The sequence below is a fragment of the Habropoda laboriosa genome, unplaced genomic scaffold (genome assembly GCF_001263275.1).
Source record: "Habropoda laboriosa isolate 0110345459 unplaced genomic scaffold, ASM126327v1 scaffold80, whole genome shotgun sequence".
Lineage (NCBI taxonomy): Eukaryota > Metazoa > Arthropoda > Insecta > Hymenoptera > Apidae > Habropoda > Habropoda laboriosa.
Genome location: NW_017100193.1, coordinates 590,833 through 604,510, shown reverse-complemented (window position 1 = coordinate 604,510; position 13,678 = coordinate 590,833). Strand labels below are relative to the sequence as shown.

Genomic DNA, 13,678 nt, shown 5'->3' with positions numbered 1-13,678 from the left:
TCATCCAACTCTTTTTCAGTGACAAATTTATAATCGTCGTAAATAATATCATAATTTAATTCCTCCAATTCTTCTGTTAGGTTGTCCAGGAAACTGCACCAGTAAGGAGCTGGTCCAAGGCTAGGAATATAGTATGTTTGCATTTTCGTATTTTCATTAGCCATTAAAAGCATTCCAGTATCTGGTATAATACACATATCATTGTAATCGTTTTGCGCTTCTATAGATGTATACAATTTACCCTGTGGAATATTATATATAGTCGGACATATTGCTTACTTGTTCCATACATTCTGCTGTATATGTTTTACTTACACTATCTTTTTCCCATATTTTTACAATAGAACTATCCATAGAATACACCATATCTAGGTTTTGATGGAACTCGATATTTTTTATGGGCAGTCCATACATATGATCTTTTATTAAAAATGGTTTACTCGAACGGATATCGTACAACAATACTTGTCCTGTGGATGTACCTACTCCAAGTGTTAAGCCTCCTTGAAATTTTAAACTAGTGATTGCAGGTACTGTTTCTAATCTATATAATAATAAAGTGATAGTTACATTTGAGAAAACTAAGGATTTATTGTAGAAAAGTATAACATCAACTTACTTATTGTCTTGTCCTAGACAATGTAAAGCACAATCCAAAGTGCCAACTTTATTTCTAGTTCGAGGATCCCATGCTTCTATTTTTCCCTCTTCTGTACCAACAACAAGAAGATGATGTAGTGGATTTATTTCACATTTATTTATGGATGGTGCCTCTGTTGAGAAAGACTGTAAAAACTGTCCTCTTTCAAGATTTATCCTGTAAATCTCATTACTGTAACACAAATGCAAGATAGTGGAAGTACTTAATCACTATTTACACTGTTGATTAAAAGTTAGAGTTAAAAAAATTTTATATCAAACCTGTCTCCCACAATAAAAAGATCACACAATGGATAATGATATTTCATGTCCCTTCCAAAACGAGGTACCCTAAGTCTGTAATATTTTCCATGAGCAACATGGAACTCAATGCTTCTGTCACAATGTAAAAATACAAGCTAAAAAGTAAAAGAATGATAGATAAACTCCATTGCATAAACACAGAATACATGAGAGAGAGAGATATTTATGTACCTTACTATAATCATCAGATAATATTTCAAAGGTAACAACTTCAGAATCAAAACATCTTTCAAATTTTAAAGATAAATTGTTCACATCGTAACATTTCACTCTTGGTTTGTATATACCTGTTGCTAAAATATATTCTCCATCTTTAGCAATTTTAATTGAAGTGCTAACTGCAGGCATGTCAAAGTCTTGGATAAGTTCAATTCGACGTCGTATATCTATCAAAATATACCATAATTAATACATACCATTTAAATATTATTCTACTTATTGTTAGTAATAGGTTGATTAGTTTGTCACTTACCGACATTTTTCTTTGATAAGTGACGTCTTTTGCGCTCTGACAACCACTGATAAGAATCGAAATTAGAAATTAGTGTAATTAAAATGATTGCAATTATATTGAAAAAGATGAATAGAAGAAGCAAATGTTTACCTCTGGAAGAGATTTTCCAGCGCTCAAGTTATAAATTTTTACATTGTTAGGACAAGATACTTGCATCTTGAGCAGGAAGGTATGAAAAAATATTAAAATCTATTGAAATCTATCGTACATGATGATTGAAATTCATTAAAAACCGAAATGGTAAGCACGTGTAAGAATACGTATGTATGTGTATACCGTAGCATTTAATACTAAAAGCATATACTCATTTGTACATATAAAGGGGTCGCCACAATACTCTTTGTCCTATAGAAGCATGAAAATTACTAGAAAATTCAATAAAAATTAATAAATTAGATAGGACGCCTTTCATTGTTATTTTTCTATTAAGCAGTAAGTAATGAATCGAAAAATTCGGTAACGGTATAGTTTCCAAGCAAAAGATTTAAATATAGTTTTAGAAAGGAACGGAAGATTAGGTTCTTTTAATCTATAGAGCAAAGTAGTCGAAGAGTAATACGGAAGAATTAGTTGAATCGAGGAGTTATTTTTAAACGAAGAAGAGAATAGAATGGACGCGATGAAAATTTGAAATGATTCGAAATTCGTAAAGAAAGAAAGAAGGGAAAAAGAAAGAGATGGAGCAATCGAATTTTTTGAATCGCATATCGAGAATTCTTGGAGATTTCAATATCTCGATTGGCGAATGTATAGGTTGGTAGAACTGTTCGGTAGTCAATTACCTGCCGGTTATCGAGAGTGGGGAGAACACGATCATCGGCTGCAGGGAGCATGCGAGGGGCAGAGAGGGGTTGCTACTAACCACGAAGAGACGAGGGGAGGGGTGAAAGAGAAGTGTGGCCGGCGTTGAGCGCATATAGGTAGTCGTGAGAGGAGTCAGTCGGTGACGGGTTGTGTCTTTAGTGGCGTGGTGAACAATTCAGTCGAGCAGCTTGTGTTAAAAAATGAGCTGGCAGGATTACGTTGACAAGCAGCTGGTCGCGTCTAAGTGTGTTAGCAAAGCTGCGATCGCGGGACACGATGGCAATCTTTGGGCAAAGTCTGAAGGCTTCGAAGTGAGTAATCGTATCTCATTCGACTAACGCCTCGGAAGCTTATTATTAGCTAGGCGACGGAAGAGGGAAAGTACGCGGTGAATATACCCGAAAGAAATTGAAAGAAACTTTAACCCATATCTCGGAAAGTCTTTTTCCGGCTAGCTTTTTATCACTGTTCGCTATTACGGTTAGGCAACGACTATTGAACATTGACTATTCTTCGTTTTCTTCACCGCGGATGTCTATACCTGTCGGTAATAGTATATAATGTATATATTTACCGATGATTGAATTCTTTGCGCGTTGGTTAAACATGCTCGAACACGAGTAGGGCTAGGAGGACGAGGATAATGACGGGGACGTGCTCCTCTCGGTATGGCCTTCTCGAAAATTGAGAGGAATTTGGTAAAGTAAGGTAGTAAATGGGGTCGGTTTTATAGGGACAAAATAATGCCACGTAGTCATCGGTACGTCTTGTTTTCTCCGAACAAGGAAATATAGAATATCGCCTGTATAATAAACGGGAAAAATCGTTGGAGTTCCGCGTGTTGACCCGGCATGGCTGTCCCCTCGTGTTACCGACGCCGGTTAGATCGAATAATATCCGAGATTAAGTTGTCGGATGCATTTGAAAGTGGTTGTTGTTCGGTCGACTGACCGATCCTTTGTTAGAAATCTTTTTGAAAAACTTTGTCAAAATGCGGTTAAATATGTCTGCAGTAGGAGAAGAGACCGGCCATCGTAGATTATCGCATAAATTGCCGAATCGATTGAATAAACTAACGATAGAACTGTTAATGAGATTTGTCTCTTTCGAAATTTTCCAAAAAATTCGCTTGACGCCGGTGAAACAAGTAGTTTGACAAGAGGTAGGGTGTGGCGATTTTGGACAGAGGAAATTTTGCCTGGTCGAACTTGAACGGTTTTCGACTAAGTTTAACATGGCTGCCTGCCGGGCACGTTGCCACTGCCGCCCATGGAAATGGTGGCTCCTAGTCTCAGTGGTGGATTCTATTGTACACGAAAGCCGGTTTATTCTTCAAATTGCTAATCATTCGCATTACACGATATTCGCCTCGAATCGAAGAAAAAAAGTTTATCACTATTGTTCGTTACGAGGGCATCAGTCATTTCTTCGAGAACTGTTCCCTGTTATCATCATCGAGAGACATATACGTAGAGACGCCTACGTGTATGTTCGATTTATCAATCTATTCGATCTTTTGGGCTAAATATTTTTGGAAATGCAGTAAAATGTGGAGAGTGAAAATAAAATAAGGATATTATATCATTTATGTAGCAATTTGAGATTCGGATATCGAATAATTTGAACCTTGGAATATGACTATTTCGGGCGAGTCAGTGTATTTCTCCAATCGAGTGTTCATTGTCCCAGGTTTTTTCTTCCGTCGGATATTTAAAGTAAATCGTTTAATACTGTAAAACGTTCGTAGGTTGGGAGGGGGTGGGTGGGGGAGCAGTTCCAGAAAAGTTGAGCTCGATCGGCGCGCCATCCGCGTTGCATTTAAAAAGCTCTTGCGAATCGTGTCGGTAAATTCTGAGGACCTGGAATTAGCGTGTACGTCAGTGAAAGAGGAAGGAGTGGAGAGGTGGCAGCTAGAAACATTGAGAAAGTCGAAACGGGCGGAGACATAGAACATAGGAGGGTTAAGGTTTTTTTATTTAGACGCCCACGTGAATTTCGCTTTGTTCAAAGTTTATCGTATAAGTATTATAGTAGAATCGTAGAATTTTATCCCAAAAATGTATTCTTTGTTTCCCATTGATTGATCGGTAGCAATGCCTAGTTTGATCGTACTTCTTTTTTTTTTTCTCTCTCTCTTTCCTTTTCCTCAGTTTTTCACTGACTGTATATCACGCTCGCGACATAGTCTCGAGATGTAGGCAAAATTTATAGATAAAGTTTCGAACGTGTACGTATATGTGTGTGTGCGTGTGCGTGTGTGCATCTGTACTGTCTCGTATGAACGACAACGATGGGCAAACTTCCGTCAAATGTAGACGAACGGAGGCAATGTTTCTGAGTAAGAACAACAATAACGCGAGAGAGAAGCGTGTTCTGTTACAAGGTGAAGCAGTTCTTTCTTGAATTCGAAGAAAGGTTTTTGTGCGGAGAGAGACGGTGAAATGTTGGTAGAGATAAAGGTCGCCAGCTGCACCGTGGCCTCGCGCGCGCACACATACTTTCCGGTTACGAATGCCAAAATGGCGATGCCGGCCGGGCAGCAACCTCCCACAGTGACGTACTCAGAATCGCGAATCGGGTGCTTTCGGGCCCCGTGAAATTGCCGGCAGGAAATTTCGTTTCTTTGTTCATTCCACATTGCTTTTCTTTCTTATCGTTTCTTTCACTCGAGCGGATTTTACGCGAAGATTGTTGTGTCAACGATTATATCGGAGAAATTGAACATAGGTAGTGGGTGAAAGAAAATGTATGAAAAGGGAAAGTAGGAGGAAAGGATAAAAATGAGGAAAAGAGAGGAAATATTGTTGTAGCCGTAGAACGTTGCGTATAATTTATGTGACGGGAAATGAGCATCGATCTGAAAGAGATCTGGATAGACTAGTTTTGATCTAAATCTAACGTAATACCTTTTCGGGTTATTTTTAAACGCGAAAGCGACACGAGGTCGACGACGTAGCGTCGCCGTCGAATCCTTTTTCGCAATTCACCGTGCGGGAATTGCGAAAGGTCTGGACGACGGTAGAGTGCACGCTATACGATTACGAATGACGCCCGATTCGATTTAACACGGGATAATTTAAGGTGACCTTGAACTATGATAACGGTGTCCGATTAGTGTTGTTAAACCGTGTCTCTCCCGCGATCGGTTTTTCTTCGTCGGTGGAGGATGGTTAAACGGTGGTGTGTCATACAGGTTATCTCGAATTTCCATTTCACGCGACACACTCGTTACACTCGAAGAAAATACGCGCATCACATGTGTGTGTGCATCGCGTACACACACGCATCGTACGTTCAAACGATCTTTTTCTCCGATAAGATGACGTGAAACGTAATCACAAATGATATAGAGTTTAGATGATAAACGCGTTACTAGTGGGGTTCGAGAAGAAAGCGGGATTAATCGATCATATAGATTCGATCGATATTTTTTCATCTTGGACGTGTGCAATATCATACGGTATACATGTGTGTGTCGTTTCAATGTTTCGTGATCGGGAGCGACGGGAAAAATTTCAAGTGGAATTTTATTTTGTATATCGCCTTAACCGAAGGTGTGTATCACTTGTGTGCTCAGGTAAGTAAAGAGGAGCTGGCGAAATTGGTCCAGGGCTTCGAAGATCAGGATATTCTGACGTCGTCGGGTGTCACCTTGGCCGGCAACAGGTACATTTACCTGTCAGGCACGGATCGAGTGATAAGGGCAAAGCTCGGCAAGGTCGGCGTCCACTGCATGAAGACGACGCAAGCGGTAGTTGTTTCTCTCTACGAAGACCCCATACAGCCACAGCAAGCCGCATCGGTCGTTGAAAAACTCGGGGACTACCTCGTGTCCTGCGGCTATTAGGTTGGTATGGACCGCCACACATCTATGCATGCTATTTCGTTTGAAATATGTTCTCTTTGGTTATAAAATCGAAAGAAAGAAAAACCGTTTTGGCGTTGTACGAAACGCGCGAGGAGTGCGCGCGCGCACAAGTGAGTCATTCTCGCATAATTTCAGTCGACCGCTTTGGCTCGATGTATCAGCTTGCCACGATGACTAATCACGTTACACTTGCGCGCGTCCCTCGTGTTCGACGAACGTGCGCTCGCGCGCGCTCAGAATCATGGACAAATATTTTTCTTTGGCAGAGTGTGTAGAGAGACGCGAGAGGACAGTATGCATGTCTCACGTTATCCTTTGTTCGAACGAAGAGACACGGGGTACAAAGATCGATCTAGCGCGAGACCACGACACATTCTGCGATCGAAAATTTCGAAAACAATACGTGTCGTAAAAACAAAAAAATATGCCTTCGTTCTAATCACCTTTCCTTTCCTTTCGTACCTCCTTATGTATGATGTATAAAGTTTTAACGGTGGTGTTTAAAATGGTATTAACGCGGGACGTGTCCTCCTTTTGTTTGTTTCAGTAACCTCTGGGACCCAACATAAATATCTAATATTAATATTAAACGATACGATCGATTATTTTAATGAACAGCGAATGGAATGCGTCATGCCGCACGAGTCGCGCGCCGGAACTGCCGCAAGCTTGCCGCGCGACGTTCGATGAAAAGCAACAACTACATCAGCAACAACACCAGCAACACAGCTATCATATTCCAGTCGTCGTTCTCTCCTCTTCGATTCGACTGGTCGACGTTCGGAGAATGAACCGCCTGCACGCCTAACCCTCGGGAAGTTGATACGCATTTAATTTGGTAATCGTAATTAAATTGTGCGAACACGGTATTTTTCGTTGTTCTTCCCACACCGCGACGTGTAGTAGCTCTTCTATACATATTGTATATCGAATTGGAGACAAAGTTCGAAAAAGCTTGAATGAGAACGATATATAAATTGGGAAACGCTTTTTTTTTACAATTGGATAATCGAAGGATAGAGGGCGAATCAACAAACGAATCATCCTTGTTTAGCGAACGTTCGTACGTCGTCGATTCGTCGATGGAGAGACAAAATACACAAGCATGCATTAAGTATAAGAAATAATGATAATAAATAATAGTAAACTATTGCGTGTTAGGTTTACAGTCTTTTTTGTAGAGAACGAATAGGATGCGAGAGAGGGAGAGAAAGGGATAGAGGACGGGAGAGAAAGATAGACAGATAGAAAGAGAGGGAGAGCGAGGGAGAGAGAGAAAGGGTGGGAGAGAGAGAGGAGTAGGTGTAGATACGTGGAGAGGTGTGTAGAGGTAAAAGGAAAGGTTGGTGAAAGTTTAAGGGAACGATGGGGGAAACTAAAGACGGAAAGGGCGTAAAAGAGAGAACGAGTGATGTGACCACCGAGTTGAAAAGAGAGCGCGTGAGTGAGAATAACGAGGGAAACGACGGGGGAGGTAGAATACGGAGAGAGTCAGAGAAAGAAAGAAAGATCAATTTCTGGTGGTTGAACGACGGGAAATGGGAAGAAGCGGCGGTGTCTGGAGGTGTGTAAGAGAGAACAACGCGGTTAGAAGGACGAATAACATCGATGACGAAGAAGAAATACGAGGAAAGTACGTTAACCGAGAGAGAACAGAGCTAACAGCCTACAGTGACGACACGAACGGTGACACAGTGATGACACACATACAAACAGTACTGATGATGACGGTATAGGCGAACATGCGGCAAAAGGGTGAAACACGGCGTTGGTATTGCTTGTAAGCCTGGTGGCCGCCTCCCTCCCCCTCCCCCCAAATCGATGCAGCCCTTTTTACTATTTACTCTCTTTAATATTGCTATGTGTAAGAAGAATAAAAGGAGAAAACGAAGGATGTGTCGCTTATTGATAAAAGGGAGAGAAATTGTGTGAGAGAGAGAGAGAGAGCAAGTGAGAGTGGAACGGGGGTGAGAAAGGGAACGAGAGTCGCAAGATGTACACCAAGATGGTATATATAAATATATATAAAAATATGACATGCGAGCGCGCGCGAGACATGCATTACAGAACACACAACACACACGATCGCGAAAGTTGAAAGACGGCACGAGTACACGGTACGGAAAGTTTGTGGGCTGAACTTTTTTTTTTTTTTCGAACAGCAGAGTTTCTTTTAACCAACGTAACCGATCGTCGAAAGCATCGTGTAACGCTTGCAAAAGAGTGGGAGTGAGAGAGAGAGAGCGTGGGGACCCATCGAAAAATTGGGTTCGTAAGGATTCGTTGAACCGTGTAAGCGTTTCTCGTTCGGCTAGCGCAGTCTCGTACGATTACACCGAGAGAGACACCCCATAGTCACATGCATATGCACGCATACACACATTACATACACAATGAGGGAGAGGGAGAGACAGGCGCACACGTTCACGCGTACATGCGGACAGAGCATATATACACACGCACACACCTAACACACGATACCGCTACCATTTATTATTACTGTAATATTACTGCTACTATTATTACTATAACTGGTTGCTTGTCGATTCGTCTGGCGTCAAGCAACAACCCAAACTACTATGTAACGATTTTTATTGATAACAAAACAAGGAATAAACATTGAAGTAATAATTGTAATAAAAGGTAACTCCCAGGCGTCGTTCAAATATTCGCATCCAGCTCATAATTTTTAGCTTTTCGTTTCTGTCCGAAGTGAAGGAATCTGATGAACGGTGTCGCGCTTCGTCGACCCTTTTCGTTTCGTAGAACGCATCGTTATCGCGCTTTCTTTGCCGACTCTGTCGTGCGATTAGGCGACTGACAGAGAGCGAGAGAAAGAAACATTTTTTGGCTTTTCAAATTGCGAACTACTACACGGGGAGAGGTGGTTGGACGTTTGACGGAAAGAAAAAGGGGATGGAGAGAAAGAGAGTGAGAGTGAGAGAGAGATTGGGTGGATGGACGAGGGTGTATGTGTTTCGTGCGCCCGCGCGTACGACTGTCTGATTGCGTGAGAGAGGGAGAAAAAGAGAGAGAGAGAGGGGATACAATTTTGGTCGGTTAAAATTAGATATAACTTTGTAAAGCCGATATACTTGCTCTTAAGATTTTTTTGCATATGTCGACAAAAATCTTCGGAACCGTAACACGATTAATGTTTAAGGAAACAATAAATTTGTATAAAGCGGTGTAACGAAGGATTTTGTTTTTCATTCATTCGAAATGCGCAAATGTAAGATGGAGGAATATCGTGGAACTCCTTGCTTTTTCACCGGATGCGACGGACGCGAGGTGATAATAAACGCCCGATAAAAAGTTCCTCCGACCACAGGTCTGCCTGATTAAACCACAAAAACTGATACGCGTTAAACTCCGGCTCCAAGTATTAACAGACTCACTTACCTGCACGTGGTATACATCCCTTTATATTTGAAAAAACGATGAAAATCTATCGGTGATCTACATAAGTAGAACAGAAAACAGGAGGAACATCCTCTGTACACACTCACACACACAGACGCGCGTGCACATACAAGATCGTTTCGTTTATTTTATAAACTTTCATTTAATTTATTGGTAGATTAGAACGTTAAATAAAACTTTTTACAAAATTATCAAGAAAATTCACATAAAAATCGCTCTTGTTTACTCGCATTAATTTCTTCTTAAAAAATGTTACCTCTAATTATCGCGATCGAGATCGCTACTTTTTTTTCTTTTTTTTTTTCTTTATTATATTTCCTATCGACCGATCAACGCCTTATAGCCTAGTTTTTTCCAGATCGTTCTCGAAATTCATTCGGGGATCGCTTCGAGTGACAGAGCGAACGATTCTAGCCGTCTTTCACTTCTTCCTCCTTTCTTTCTTTTTTTCTTTGCGACTAGAGATCGCCGACGCGCAAACCTCCGCGTGGAAAAAGCAATGGGCAGAAATAAACGAACGAGCGCGGTTATGCGCGACTGAACGTGAAACGTCGCATCGCCGAAAGAAGCGAATAATCGTTAGAAGAGATAATGCATACGTAGGGGGATGGTTGTATTGTGGGCGCTATTAATGATTTCGATATTAGAACCGAGGCGTCGAGCGCTTGATCCCTCCACTGACTCCCTTAATCGTTCTGTCTCATTAAATGTGTTTCTTCATTTTGTCACACTCTTAAGATTGCTCTACTTGTTGTTCTTCACGACGGCGAAACGATAAAGCTATCGAATTTGTACTAAAAATTTCCCCGTCACTGAGTCTCGGTTACACATTTCCGTGTACAGACACACTTCTCCCAGGAAGAAAGACTAGAAAAGATGCGCCCAACGAACCGGTCTTAACATCGCGTCGTTTGACTGGTGTGTGCGCGTTACGCATCTCAAAGTACATACATCGGTCGAGCGTAATTTCACAGTCGATCCTCTCTCGCCCCTTCTCGAACGGGAGAAAGGAGGAGAGAAAGAATGAGAGAGAAAGAGAGAGCGAGTGAGGGAGAAATAGGAACGGGGTTGAAAATAATGGCGAAGAAAGAAAATTGTATATGTAAATGGCGCAGGTAAAAAGGCCGCGTTGTAACCTCAAAAATGTCCGGTTGGCGGTCGAATAGATTGCATTAAAAACGTTGGTTTAATCGGCGCTAAGTTTAAGTAGCTTTTCATTAATCTTTATTAGATTAGCCTTTAATGTTAGAGTCTTATCAGGTAGTAGGTGTGCATGCGTGGCAACGGATGTGCGAGGAAGCGGCCACTGTGACCTCCGTTGTCTCTTTTCGGCTGGACACGTGACCGACGCATCCTCGAATGCCCATCATTCTCACAGTCCCAATGATTATCTATACGTATATCCTCCCCGTGCGTCCCTTCTCTCTCGCGTTCACGTTATTTACACGGAAATCACTATACACAGCGTGTAGGCAAGAGCGCGTGCGCGCGCGCGCGTGTATACGAAATAAACTATAGTACGAAACGGCGCGCAGGAAGAAAGCAATATCGTAACCTACTTTACGGACAAGCGGTACTTTTGCCACATGCTCTTTTCCGTTCTCTTCTTTTCCTCTTCCTCGAGATATTCTCCCAGTATGTATGTATATAACCTTCTTCTAATCGTGACCGCGCGTTCGCGAGCCGATTCTCCGTTAGACACGGCCGCCGTAGTGGAGAACGTGTGTGCTGAAAGGGAAATCGAATATCGGGTACTACGAGGTTCGCGAAAAATCGAGCTGAAATATCGCGCAATCGACGATGTAGAAAGCGCGAGGTTTTTCTTTCTTTCTTTCTTTCTTTCTGTTTTCTCTCCACTTTGCTTGTGGTCGGTAAAACGTAAAAAGGGGGAAAGGAGAGGAAGAGGGAGAGACTCGCGCGCGCGCAAAGATACAAAAGGTACGTTGTACGTACGCGTATTTATAATGGAAAGAACCGTGGTAGAACACGATTGAACCGTATATGATACGAACCAACAGCAAGAAACGATATTTGCATCTCTGTACCTCTATACACATTGGTCGAGCCGTCGACACTCTTTGGCATTCAAGAGACTTTCCGCAACGATCGACATTGTCAAGTAAATATATTACGAGACGGTTACGTGCCGCCGCGTTTTTTTACATCGACTTTGAAATATTACATTAATTAGAACCTTGTGGGTTTTTACGTTATTTATCGCCGCCACTTGTTATTCCCTCCCTCCTCTCTCTCTCTCTCTTTCTCTCCCTCTTTCTCCTCCTTTCTCATTTTCTATATATGTATATGTATATATATACACACGTTATTAATAATAATAATACCGGTTACCAATAATAGCAATTAATTCATTCGTTAATTCGTAATAATAGCGATTATCCTTTCGTAATAATAATTCATTATCGTGTGCACGTCACGGCGCACAATCGTTTTGGTAGCAGCATTAGAACATTTAACGATGATCGTAACAACTCTACGATAATAGTAATAAATAAAAATAATAATAATAATAATAATGAAAGAAAGAGTAAGAACATAAATAAGACTGGTGATGATGGCGGGTAATGATGATGATGATGATGATGATGATGACGATGATGGCAATAGTAGTAACAATATTAAATAAATAACGATGAGGATGACAACGATAATGCTAATGGGTGCGACAATAACAAACATAAGTGGCAAAGATAATGACGACGACGACGACGACGAGGACGTCGAGGACGAAAAATTAATCTGATAACACAATCGATTGATAAAATGATGGACTCCTCTTGTCATATAACTCCGCCGTCCAGAGTATGTACGTATTAAATAGTCGAGTACTCGCAGTACAGGATAGCTTATACTTTATTACTCGCTCTCACTCTTTCTCTCCCTCACACACACACGCACGCATTCACTCGCTCACTCACTCTCTCCCTCTCTTCCACCCTTTCTATAAACGTGTTCATCACGCGTGTGTCGGATACGCACAGAAGAAAGATGGAAAAGAAACTTTTACTCGGTTTTCAGCGCGTCTGATCGAAGATCGAGGAACCACCATGTGCGACCGATCTAACCTTCCACCCTCGAACGACACAGACAATTACGACTTAATCGGTGAGAATCTCTGCAAAGCAAAGGTTCCGTTCGATCGAATTTCATCGAGCATCGCATCGTGCCTTCGGGCAATAGCCGTGCCAAACAAGCTCGCGATAAATCATCGATACCTCTCGGATTCGATAAACGATCGAGAATCGCGCCGGTCGGTGTTGCGGTGAAAGAGAAAAAGAGGAGGAGGAGGAGTTTGTGTTTTTTTTCTTCTTCTTTTCTTTCCTTTCGTTAGTTCGCGCTCTGAAGATTGCTCGCGTCGCGAAACGTAAGAAAAAAGGGGGGCAGGGTACGAGATAACGAGAACGAAAATGAAAACGAAAGGGAGAAGTAAAGCGGTGAAACGAGAGAGGAGGAGGACCGGAAAACGCAAAAAATACCGAAAAAAGATTTTTACCCACGGGCTGTGACGCAGCTCTTGTTGGCTGGAGGCCGGAATAAAATGGACGCGAGGAACGAGGTCGCGAACGTGGTGGTAGCTGGTGATAATACTGGCACGAAGCTGGACCGAGGCTACTGGACGATGCAGCAGCAAGCACCGTGCGTCAGGGCGGTGTTTGCGACGCGTTCTTCCCTGGAATGGTGATGGTGGTGGTGGTGGTGGTGGTTTTGTGGCCGCGGCCCGGAGTGTCTCTGTCGTTGCTGGCCTGTTACCCTGCCGCCTAACCTGGGCTATTGGTTCTCCAGCGAGTAGTGACGCGACCTCTTCCAAAAACCCTTGAAGAACCCTTTCTTCTTAGGCGCGTCCCCGCATTCTGCCGCTGAAACAGAAAAATCCCACCTTCTCTTTCGTGGCCCACGCCAAAAAACACTTGCCTCTCTCTCTCTCTCTCTCTCTGCGAAACCACCCCTTTCTCCTCCCCATCACGCCTCGAATTGTCGCCTCGAATTGTCGCCTCGGTGCATATTGGAAATCCTCGTCGCGTATTTCAGCCACGTTTTTACTCTCGCTATATGTTAATAGGGGAAGCGTTGGCAATTGTCTGCCTGCT

General features: G+C 42.2%; 3 protein-coding genes across 5 annotated transcripts in view; 1 reads left to right on the top strand and 2 right to left on the bottom strand.

Annotated features, from left to right (window-relative positions):
• The window catches only part of LOC108570141 (nucleolar protein 10), a 5,939-nt gene extending 4,298 nt beyond the window's left edge, over positions 1–1,641 (bottom strand). Inside the window, exons 1-7 of the mRNA XM_017931931.1 lie at positions 1,568–1,641; positions 1,436–1,481; positions 1,135–1,349; positions 922–1,058; positions 620–832; positions 316–544; positions 1–242 (exon numbers count right to left, since the gene is read on the bottom strand). Of these exons, the coding sequence (XP_017787420.1) occupies positions 1–242; positions 316–544; positions 620–832; positions 922–1,058; positions 1,135–1,349; positions 1,436–1,481; positions 1,568–1,633 (1,148 nt within the window). The 5' untranslated portion in view covers positions 1,634–1,641. The remainder of the gene's footprint in view (positions 243–315; positions 545–619; positions 833–921; positions 1,059–1,134; positions 1,350–1,435; positions 1,482–1,567) is intronic.
• A 731-nt stretch (positions 1,642–2,372) lies between these two features.
• LOC108570171 (profilin) lies at positions 2,373–7,400 on the top strand. Its single transcript, XM_017931968.1, has 3 exons — positions 2,373–2,592; positions 5,859–6,128; positions 6,697–7,400. The coding sequence occupies exons 1-2, from the start codon at positions 2,482–2,484 to the stop codon at positions 6,126–6,128; spliced, it is 381 nt and encodes a 126-aa protein (XP_017787457.1). The 5' UTR covers positions 2,373–2,481; the 3' UTR covers positions 6,697–7,400.
• Positions 7,401–12,154: 4,754 nt separating this feature from the next.
• The window catches only part of LOC108570216, a 22,766-nt gene continuing 21,242 nt past the window's right edge, over positions 12,155–13,678 (bottom strand). For all 3 annotated transcript variants that reach the window (XM_017932032.1, XM_017932033.1, XM_017932034.1), the window contains one exon: positions 12,155–13,447. In XM_017932032.1, coding sequence (XP_017787521.1) covers positions 13,359–13,447 — 89 coding nt within the window. In that variant the 3' untranslated portion in view covers positions 12,155–13,358. The remainder of the gene's footprint in view (positions 13,448–13,678) is intronic.

Bases quoted from the DNA above. Each gene is read 5' to 3' on its own strand.
- LOC108570171 (XM_017931968.1), top strand. From the start codon at position 2,482: ATGAGCTGGCAGGATTACGTTGACAAGCAGCTGGTCGCGTCTAAGTGT. The intron at 2,593-5,858 runs GTGAGTAATCGT...TTGTGTGCTCAG, and splicing joins CAAAGTCTGAAGGCTTCGAA to GTAAGTAAAGAGGAGCTGGC.